This window comes from Oncorhynchus keta, unplaced genomic scaffold (genome assembly GCF_023373465.1).
Source record: "Oncorhynchus keta strain PuntledgeMale-10-30-2019 unplaced genomic scaffold, Oket_V2 Un_scaffold_1547_pilon_pilon, whole genome shotgun sequence".
Lineage (NCBI taxonomy): Eukaryota > Metazoa > Chordata > Actinopteri > Salmoniformes > Salmonidae > Oncorhynchus > Oncorhynchus keta.
The window spans coordinates 540046-551959 of NW_026290801.1; the positions used below are offsets into that span (position 1 = coordinate 540046).

General features: G+C 43.3%; 1 protein-coding gene across 1 annotated transcript in view; it reads left to right on the forward strand.

The window, feature by feature from the left end:
• The window catches only part of gpc6a (glypican 6a), a gene marked incomplete at its 5' end in the record, with an annotated part of 506463 nt that extends 497672 nt beyond the window's left edge, over positions 1–8791 (forward strand). Inside the window, 3 exons of the mRNA XM_052514225.1 lie at positions 4993–5123; positions 8159–8334; positions 8766–8791. Coding sequence (XP_052370185.1) covers positions 4993–5123; positions 8159–8334; positions 8766–8791 — 333 coding nt within the window. The remainder of the gene's footprint in view (positions 1–4992; positions 5124–8158; positions 8335–8765) is intronic.
• Between the last annotated feature and the right edge of the window lie 3123 nt (positions 8792–11914).

Sequence of the window (11914 nt, forward strand, 5' to 3'; positions counted from 1 at the left end):
GGTCATTAACGATACGTCATTAGATAAAGAGGTCATTAACGATACCTCATTAGATAAAGAGGTCATTAACGATACCTCATTAGATAAAGAGGTCATTAACGATACGTCATTAGATAAAGAGGTCATTAACAATACGTCATTAGATAAAGAGGTCATTAACGATACCTCATTAGATAAAGAGGTCATTAACGATACCTCATTAGATAAAGAGGTCATTAACGATACAACGTAAGATAAAGAGGTCATTAATGATACCTCATTAGATAAAGAGGTCATTAACGATACACGATACGACATTAGATAAAGAGGTCATTAACGATACGTCATTAGATAAAGAGGTCATTAACGATACCTCATTAGATAAAGAGGGCATTAACGATACGTCATTAGATAAAGAGGTCATTAACGATACGTCATTAGATAAAGAGGTCATTAACGATACGTCATTAGATAAAGAGGTCATTAACGATACGTCATTAGATAAAGAGGTCATTAACGATACGTCATTAGATAAAGAGGTCATTAACGATACCTCATTAGATAAAGAGATCATTAACGATACCTCATTAGATAAAGAGGTCATTAACGATATACGTCATTAGATAAAGAGGTCATTAACGATACCTCATTAGATAAAGAGGTCATTAACGATACCTCATTAGATAAAGAGGTCATTAACGATACGTCATTAGATAAAGAGGTCATTAACGATACCTCATTAGATAAAGAGGTCATTAACGATACGTCATTAGATAAAGAGGTCATTAACGATACGTCATTAGATAAAGAGGTCATTAACGATACGTCATTAGATAAAGAGGTCATTAACGATACAACGTAAGATAAAGAGGTCATTAACGATACATCATTAGATAAAGGCGACATTACACGATACGTCATTAGATAAAGAGGTCATTAACGATATGTCATTAGATAAAGAGGTCATTAACGATACGTCATTAGATAAAGAGGTCATTAACGATACGTCATTAGATAAAGAGGTCATTAACGTCGTCATTAGATAAAGAGGTCATTAACGATACCTCATTAGATAAAGAGGTCATTAACGATACCTCATTAGATAAAGAGGTCATTAACGATACGTCATTAGATAAAGAGATCATTAACGATACCTCATTAGATAAAGAGGTCATTAACGATACGTCATTAGATAAAGAGGTCATTAACGATACCTCATTAGATAAAGAGGTAATTAACGATACCTCATTAGATAAAGAGGTCATTAACGATACGTCATTAGATAAAGAGGTCATTAACGATACCTCATTAGATAAAGAGGTCATTAACGATACGTCATTAGATAAAGAGGTCATTAACGATACGTCATTAGATAAAGAGGTCATTAACGATACACGATACGTCATTAGATAAAGAGGTCATTAACGATACGTCATTAGATAAAGAGGTCATTAACGATACCTCATTAGATAAAGAGGTCATTAACGATACGTCATTAGATAAAGAGGTCATTAACGATACGTCATTAGATAAAGAGGTCATTAACGATACGTCATTAGATAAAGAGGTCATTAACGATACCTCATTAGATAAAGAGGTCATTAACGATACCTCATTAGATAAAGAGGTCATTAACGATACGTCATTAGATAAAGAGGTCATTAACGATACGTCATTAGATAAAGAGGTCATTAACGATACGTCATTAGATAAAGAGGACGATCGTCATTAGATAAAGAGGTCATTAACGATACCTCATTAGATAAAGAGGTCATTAACGATACGTCATTAGATAAAGAGGTCATTAACGATACCTCATAAGATAAAGAGGTCATTAACGATACGTCATTAGATAAAGAGGTCATTAACGATACCTCATTAGATAAAGAGGTCATTAACGATACCTCATTAGATAAAGAGGTCATTAACGATACCTCATTAGATAAAGAGGTCATTAACGATACCTCATTAGATAAAGAGGTCATTAACGATACGTCATTAGATAAAGAGGTCATTAACGATACAACGTAAGATAAAGAGGTCATTAACGATACATCATTAGATAAAGGCGACATTAACGATACGTCGTCATTAGATAAAGAGGTCATTAACGATATGTCATTAGATAAAGAGGTCATTAACGATACGTCATTAGATAAAGAGGTCATTAACGATACGTCATTAGATAAAGAGGTCATTAACGATACGTCATTAGATAAAGAGGTCATTAACGATACCTCATTAGATAAAGAGGTCATTAACGATACGTCATTAGATAGAGGTCATTAACGATACCTCATTAGATAAAGAGGTCATTAACGATACGTCATTAGATAAAGAGGTCATTAACGATACACGATACATCATTAGATAAAGAGGTCATTAACGATACGTCATTAGATAAAGAGGTCATTAACGATACCTCATTAGATAAAGAGGTCATTAACGATACGTCATTAGATAAAGAGATCATTAACGATACCTCATTAGATAAAGAGGTCATTAACGATACGTCATTAGATAAAGAGGTCATTAACGATACCTCATTAGATAAAGAGGTCATTAACGATACCTCATTAGATAAAGAGGTCATTAACGATACGTCATTAGATAAAGAGGTCATTAACGATACGTCATTAGATAAAGAGGTCATTAACGATACGTCATTAGATAAAGAGGTCATTAACGATACCTCATTAGATAAAGAGGTCATTAACGATACGTCATTAGATAAAGAGGTCATTAACGATACATCATTAGATAAAGAGGTCATTAACGATACGTCATTAGATAAAGAGGTCATTAACGATACGTCATTAGATAAAGAGGTCATTAACGATACCTCATTAGATAAAGAGGTCATTAACGATACGTCATTAGATAAAGAGGTCATTAACGATACCTCATTAGATAAAGAGGTCATTAACGATACGTCATTAGATAAAGAGGTCATTAACGATACGTCATTAGATAAAGAGGTCATTAACGGTACACGATACGTCATTAGATAAAGAGGTCATTAACGGTACACGATACCTCATTAGATAAAGAGGGCATTAACGATACGTCATTAGATAAAGAGGTCATTAACGATACAACGTAAGATAAAGAGGTCATTAACGATACATCATTAGATAAGAGGACATTAACGATACGTCATTAGATAAAGAGGTCATTAACGATACGTCATTAGATAAAGAGGTCATTAACGATACGTCATTAGATAAAGAGGTCATTAACGATACGTCATTAGATAAAGAGGTCATTAACGATACGTCATTAGATAAAGAGGTCATTAACGATACCTCATTAGATAAAGAGGTCATTAACGATACGTCATTAGATAAAGAGGTCATTAACGATACGTCATTAGATAAAGAGGTCATTAACGATACGTCATTAGATAAAGAGGTCATTAACGATACGATACATCATTAGATAAAGAGGTCATTAACGATACGTCATTAGATAAAGAGGTCATTAACGATACCTCATTAGATAAAGAGGTCATTAACGATACGTCATTAGATAAAGAGATCATTAACGATACCTCATTAGATAAAGAGGTCATTAACGATACGTCATTAGATAAAGAGGTCATTAACGATACCTCATTAGATAAAGAGGTCATTAACGATACCTCATTAGATAAAGAGGTCATTAACGATACGTCATTAGATAAAGAGGTCATTAACGATACGTCATTAGATAAAGAGGTCATTAACGATACCTCATTAGATAAAGAGGTCATTAACGATACATCATTAGATAAAGAGGTCATTAACGATACCTAATTAGATAAAGAGGTCATTAACGATACCTCATTAGATAAAGAGGTCATTAACGATACGTAATTAGATAAAGAGGTCATTAACGATCCCTCATTAGATAAAGAGGTCATTAACGATACGTCATTAGATAAAGAGGTCATTAACGATACCTCATTAGATAAATAGGTCATTAACGATACGTCATTAGATAAAGAGGTCATTAACGATACGTCATTAGATAAAGAGGTCATTAACGGTACACGATACGTCATTAGATAAAGAGGTCATTAACGGTACACGATACGTCATTAGATAAAGAGGTCATTAACGGTATGTCGTAAGATAAAGAGGTCATTAACGATACGATACCTCATTAGATAAAGAGGTCATTAACGATACGTCATTAGATAAAGAGGTCATTAACGATACCTCATTAGATAAAGAGGTCATTAACGATACCTCATTAGATAAAGAGGTCATTAACGATACCTCATTAGATAAAGAGGTCATTAACGGTACACGATACGTCATTAGATAAAGAGGGCATTAACGGTATGTCGTAAGATAAAGAGGTCATTAACGATACATCGTAAGATAAAGAGGTCATTAACGATACGTCATTAGATAAAGAGGTCATTAACGATACACGGTATGTCGTAAGATAAAGAGGTCATTAACGATACCTCATTAGATAAAGAGGTCATTAACGGTACACGATACGTCATTAGATAAAGAGGTCATTAACGGTATGTCGTAAGATAAAGACGACCACTTCTGAAATACTAATTTCACACCATAACCTGCTGAATTTGAAATATAACTTTTCTTTAATTTTTGACTTTGGCACAAATTCAAATGTGGCACTGACTCATCCCTTTGGATGTGTTTCATGTCTCAATGAAGAGTTAAGGCATTCGATTAGCCACGTGCGACATGCGCAGTTACAAACCTGCTGGAGTTAGCGACAGGCGGAAGAGCAATATCCATCATCTTAGTATGGATGAAGCCTGAGCTGGAATGTGAAGCTAACTGAAACTGGCTAATTTTAGAAAACCCCTCAATAGATCTCGATTCAGTCGTAGTTTCACCCCTCTGGTTGGAGGATTCCAGATGTCCTGTTTCATCCCTCCTGATTCCCGGAATATTTCAACAGCGATTTCTGGAAAAACGTGTGGATTTGGGGGAAAGTGAGCAGGATGTTTGAACCCCATTCCCATGTTACTCTCTCCCTCCTCTCCTGCAGGTGCTAGACATTAAGAAGAAGCTGAAGCAGTCCAAAAGGTTCTGGTCCAACCTGCCAGATGAGATCTGTATTAAAGACAAGTTGACCGAGTCAGATGAAGAGCAGTGTTGGAACAGTCACGCCAAGGCCAGGTGAGAGGTGTTCAGATCACGCACCTACACTAACTAGTCCCACAACTAGTCTGGTGAGGTCTGAACAGTGCTGGAGACCCTCAGCTCATCCACCTGTAGAACTACAATAACTAGTCCTACAACTAGCCTGATGAGATCTGAACAGTGCTGGAGACCCTCAGCTCATCCACCTGTAGAACTACAATAACTAGTCCTACAGCCAGTCTGATGAGGTCTGAGCAGTGCTGGAGACCCTCAGCTGATCCAGAACTATGGTACTATGGTCCTTGGTACAGGACAAGAGAGAACCAGTACTGTTTACCTGTCAATCTCTGACACTTTATGGATATGGTGAGATGTTCTCATCTATTACTGTACACTGACGTGTTTAGAACTGCTTGGAATGAAAGCCAGAACCACCCTCTCTCTCAACCCCACCCCCCCTCCCAGCCAGTCGAGGCATTTTTGGCCTCACACACCACAGCACAGTCCCTGGTCACCACATCACAGTCCCTGGTCACCACATCACAGTCCCTGGTCACCACATCACAGTCCCTGGTCACCACATCACAGTCCCTGGTCACCACATCACAGTCCCTGGTCACCACATCACAGTCCCTGGTCACCACATCACAGTCCCTGGTCACCACAGCACAGTCCCTGGTCACCACATCACAGTCCCTGGTCACCACATCACAGTCCCTGGTCACCACATCACAGTCCCTGGTCACCACATCACAGTCCCTGGTCACCACATCACAGTCCCTGGTCACCACATCACAGTCCCTGGTCACCACATCACAGTCCCTGGTCACCACATCACAGTCCCTGGTCACCACATCACAGTCCCTGGTCACCACAGCACAGTCCCTGGTCACCACATCACAGTCCCTGGTCACCACAGCACAGTCCCTGGTCACCACAGCACAGTCCCTGGTCACCACAGCACAACTTCCTGCTACATGGACATCTGCCGCATTTCTCTCATACTGAATACTGAGCCAGAGAGAGTCTGTCTGTCTGTCTGTCTGCCTGTCTGTTAGAACTGTAGAGGACTGGATCAGGGGGAGAGGACCCAGCAGAACTGTAGAGGACTGGATCAGGAGAGAGGACCCAGTAGAACTGTAGAGGACTGGATCAGGGAGAGAGGACCCAGTAGAACTGTAGAGGACTGGATTAGGGAGAGAGGACCCAGTAGAACTGTAGAGGACTGGATCAGGGAGAGAGGACCCAACAGAACTGTAGAGGACTGGATCAGGGAGAGAGGACCCAGTAGAACTGTAGAGGACTGGATCAGGGAGAGAGGACCCAACAGAACTGTAGAGGACTGGATCAGGGAGAGAGGACCCAGTAGAACTGTAGAGGACTGGATCAGGGAGAGAGGACCCAGTAGAACTGTAGAGGACTGGATTAGGGAGAGAGGACCCAGTAGAACTGTAGAGGACTGGATCAGGGGAGGTGAACCCAGTAGAACTGTAGAGGACTGGATCAGGGAGAGAGGACCCAGTAGAACTGTAGAGGACTGGATCAGGGGAGAGAGGACCCAGTAGAACTGTAGAGGACTGGATCAGGGAGAGAGGACCCAGTAGAACTGTAGAGGCCTGGATCAGGGAAGAGAGGACCCAGTAGAACTGTAGAGGACTGGATCAGGGAGAGAGGACCCAGCAGAACTGTAGAGGACTGGATCAGGGAGGGAGGACCCAGCAGAACTGTAGAGGACTGGATCAGGGAGAGAGGACCCAGCAGAACTGTAGAGGACTGGATCAGGGAGAGAGGACCCAGCAGAACTGGAGAGGACTGGATCAGGGAGGGAGGACCCAGCAGAACTGTAGAGGACTGGATCAGGGAGAGAGGACCCAGCAGAACTGTAGAGGACTGGATCAGGGAGAGAGGACCCAGTAGAACTGTAGAGGACTGGATCAGGGAGAGAGGGACCCAGTAGAACTGTAGAGGACTGGATTAGGGAGAGAGGGACCAACACACAGTTGCAGAGAACCTTTTCAGGACCACTGACAGCTGCTCTCTGAATGCTGGAGAACCTCTTCAGGACCACTGACAGCTGCTCTCTGAATGCTGGAGAACCTCCTCAGGACCACCGACAGCTGCTCTCTGAGTGCTGGAGAACCTCTTCAGGACCACCGACAGCTGCTCTCTGAGTGATGGAGAACCTCTTCAGGACCACCGACAGCTGCTCTCTGAGTGATGGAGAACCTCTTCAGGACCACTGACAGCTGCTCTCTGAGTGCTGGAGAACCTCTTCAGGACCACCGACAGCTACTCTCTGAATGCTGGAGAACCTCTTCAGGACCACTGACAGCTGCTCTCTGAGTGATGGAGAACCTCTTCGGGACCACCGACAGCTGCTCTCTGAGTGATGGAGAACCTCCTCAGGACCACCGACAGCTGCTCTCTGAGTGATGGAGAACCTCTTCGGGACCACCGACAGCTGCTCTCTGAGTGATGGAGAACCTCCTCGGGACCACCGACAGCTGCTCTCTGAGTGATGGAGAACCTCTTCAGGACCACTGACAGCTGCTCTCTGAGTGATGGAGAACCTCTTCAGGACCACCGACAGCTGCTCTCTGAGTGATGGAGAACCTCTTCAGGACCACCGACAGCTACTCTCTGAATGCTGGAGAACCTCTTCAGGACCACCGACAGCTGCTCTCTGAATGCTGGAGAACCTCTTCAGGACCACCGACAGCTGCTCTCTGAGTGATGGAGAACCTCTTCAGGACCACCGACAGCTGCTCTCTGAGTGATGGAGAACCTCTTCAGGACCACCGACAGCTGCTCTCTGAATGCTGGAGAACCTCTTCAGGACCACCGACAGCTGCTCTCTGAATGCTGGAGAACCTCTTCAGGACCACCGACAGCTGCTCTCTGAATGCTGGAGAACCTCTTCAGGACCACCGACAGCTGCTCTCTGAATGCTGGAGAACGATCCACACAATCCAGATAATTGAATCATTTCCTGCCAAATGAAATGTGATTGTCTTTTGACATGTCTTCCTCAGAGATGTTTCTTAACCGGCGTTGTTGTAATCCATCCTCAGGTATTTTCCTGACGTGGTAAAGGACGGCCTCGCCAACCAGCTGAACAACCCAGAGGTGGCGGTGGACATCACGAGACCGGACACTCTGATTCGCCAACAGATCATGACACTCAGAGTGATGACCAACAAGCTGAGAAACGCCTACAACGGCAATGACATCTTCTTTCAGGACTCCAGTAAGTCCAAACGGTACCCTGTTCTCTCTGTAGTGCACTACCTTGACCAGGGCCCATAGGGAATAGGGCTCTGTTCTCTCTGTAGTGCACTACCTTGACCAGTGCCCATAGGGAATAGGGCTCTATTCTCTCTGTAGTGCACTACCAGGGCCCATAGGGAATAGGGCTCTGTTCTCTCTGTAGTGCACTACCAGGGCCCATAGGGAATAGGGCTCTGTTCTCTCTGTAGTGCACTACCTTGACCAGGGCCCATAGGGAATAGGGCTCTATTCTCTCTGTAGTGCACTACCAGGGCCCATAGGGAATAGGGCTCTGTTCTCTCTGTAGTGCACTACCTTGACCAGGGCCCATAGGGAATAGGGCTATATTCTCTCTGTAGTGCACTACCTTGAACAGGGCCCATAGGGAATAGGGCTCTATTCTCTCTGTAGTGCACTACCTTGACCACGACCCATAGGGAATTTGGCTCTAATCTCTCTGTAGTGCACTACCTTGAACAGGGCCCATAGGGAATAGGGCTCTATTCTCTCTGTAGTGCACTACCTTGACCAGGGCCCATAGGGAATAGGGCTCTATTCTCTCTGTAGTGCAGTACCAGGGCCCATAGGGAATAGGGCTCTGTTCTCTCTGTAGTGCACTACCTTGACCAGGGCTCATAGGGAATAGGGCTCTATTCTCTCTGTAGTGCACTACCTTGACCAGGGCCCATAGGGAATAGGGCTCTATTCTCTCTGTAGTGCACTACCTTGACCAGTGCCCATAGGGAATAGGGCTCTGTTCTCTCTGTAGTGCACTACCTTGACCAGTGCCCATAGGGAATAGGGCTCTGTTCTCTCTGTAGTGCACTACCAGGGCCCATAGGGAATAGGGCTCTGTTCTCTCTGTAGTGCACTACCTTGACCAGTGCCCATAGGGAATAGGGCTCTGTTCTCTCTGTAGTGCACTACCAGGGCCCATAGGGAATAGGGCTCTGTTCTCTCTGTAGTGCACTACCTTGACCAGTGCCCATAGGGAATTTGGCTCTAATCTCTCTGTAGTGCACTACCATACCTTAAGGGAAGAATTCGGCAGTACCTGTATGGTTAGTGAGAAAGTCCATATTGCAAATGTACGGTCCCTTACTAGACGTCCGAAATCGTTTGTAAAATTCGCGGACGGCGTCGGGCAGCGGCAGGGCCGGACCTACCAGGAAGTCATCAAATGAACGTTGTCGGACATTCGGTTTCCGTTTACAAAAATAATAAGATTTATGTCATTTTTCCCATGTCCCGGAAATTCCCACAAGAGGGCATAAGCAATCATATGGCTATTGCTACAAAACATCACGATTCACGACGGGGCCTTATCTCGAAAACTGAAAATATTTAGAAGCCGAAACTCGGTGAGCGTAGGGCGGCATAATGGGCAGTTGGCCCCGAACAAGATGGCGTCTAGGCCTCAACGGTTTTTGAGTTATGGCCATTTATCTGGGATTAAAGGTCCAAAATGAAAATAGAGAAATTATTTTTCCACTTCACGTCAAAGTCAAGGAGCCTCCGGTGTCAATAAAAAAAAGAACCAGCCATTTATCTATCGTCATTTAAGAGAAATCGTACAACGACACCTTGGTGATGTTCACGGATAGGTGTTTTTTTTTCAACGGTTACAGATCCAGTTGCAGGTTGTTCTTACGAATCTTTTTAAAGTGTGCTGCGGAGCTCTGCGAGATTTCTGTGATTTTCTATGATTTTCTGAAATAACACACACTCACTAAACCCTCCGTAAATAACTCAGTTCTTAACGTAAAGACTTAAAACTCGGGATTCTGTAAAGGCATACCCCAATCATGATATGAGTTTATTTATAGCTTCCTGTGCCAACCGGAAGTGCCTTTAATGGTGTCACAGTGGCAGTTTCCATGGGTTAAAAAGGTCAGATCTTTTCAAAACTTCATATGTGTGACTAGGTAACCCTCATGAACTGTAAATCAGTCATTTCTCCCAGCAGATGTCAAAGAAAAGCTCTCACACGCACACACAGCAAGGATGGAGTGAAAAGTGTGGTTCTTAAAGACACAGAGAGCAGGCAATGGCATAAACATAATGTCTAGGCCGTGCCGAGTTCAACGAGATATCCCGCTTGACCGTAGCTCGCTCGGTCTGAGCGCAGCGACCATTAGAAAAGTAGGCCCAAAATGAAGCCTGCCCCACAACGTCATTTGCTTTTGGGTGACAGTGAGAGAACCGTTAGGGTGAGAAGCACAATTCGACCTCAGGTATGTTCCTAAGGTCCTTCCGATCCGTGCAAGCCTAACGTTGACAGTGTGGCATTAACCCTTAATAGTTAAAAGATGTTGTTTACTTCAAAAGTTTGCATTGATTTCTCTCCCCATAGGAATACATTGCCTTTACCCCTAAATTCAACCTGAAGTCTATATGGGTTATGAATGCCGTATGAACCTGTCTTTGGTAACAGTCCATCAGGCCAGTATGAGGTCTACCTGTGTTGATTCTAAGCTTCCTGGACCAACCGGAAGTGGTTAAAATCACCCTAAAAGTGTTTTTCCATTACCTGCCTGCAGTTTGATAGACATAGTGCATTCAACCCTGTGTAAATCAGTCAATTCTTAACGTAAGGACTTAAAACACAGGATTCTGTAAAAGCATAGCCCAGTGAGGATATGTGTTGACTTATAGCTTCCTGTGCCAACCGGAAGTGCCTTAATTGGTGTCTCAGGGGCTGTTTCGAGGGGTTAAAAAAGTCAGATCTGTCCAAAACTTCATATGTGTGATCAGGCAACCCCCATGAACTGTAAATCAGTCATTTTTCCCATAAAATTTCAAAGGAAAACTAAATCACACAGACACACAACTTGGAAGGAGGGACGTATTGGGGGTTGTAGAGACAGACAGTGCCTCCAATAGTTAGCTTTGTTCGAGCTAAAAAAGAACCGTCAGACCTAGAGTTCCGAAACTTTAGAAACCTGTTCTAGACCTCGGGTCGATAGTGCGTGGTGAGTTAGGTGGCTCTAGAAGGTTCTCGGACCGAGAAATAGCCTCGTACATTTGCAATGATTTCAATTCATTTTGACCATTACGAAAATGGCGACATTTAGAAAAGTCTCAGAGACACAAGACTAGGTGCATTGGAACCGGCTCGGCCCATAGAGACGGACCCCAACGTTTCGGTCCGATAGCTCATTCAAGGACCCCATAGCAAGGCATGGAAAAAGTGGATTTTCAGCACCAATTAGGGTTTTACTCGGGCACCGAAGGACCTATCGAGCCGAAACTCGGGATTCGGGGTCGCCTCACATAGGCCTTCACATAATGTCTGACCTGGACCCGCAGCTAGAACGTAACTATGTGTTTTACGTTTTTATTATGTTTTAAACTAATGGCGCTGTGAATTATGGGCCTGCTCTGACATATGTGATAGTTGGCTTCTAAATGAGTTGGAAAAAGTGGGTTTGGTGTCAATTGGTATCAGTTTGGTGTCAGAATGACATCTAATTGACTGGTGGACACTGACTTGCTAGTTGACTTTTGTACATTAGCAATATGTTTAAACGGAGAGGGACCATCACCAAAATGGCATTCTG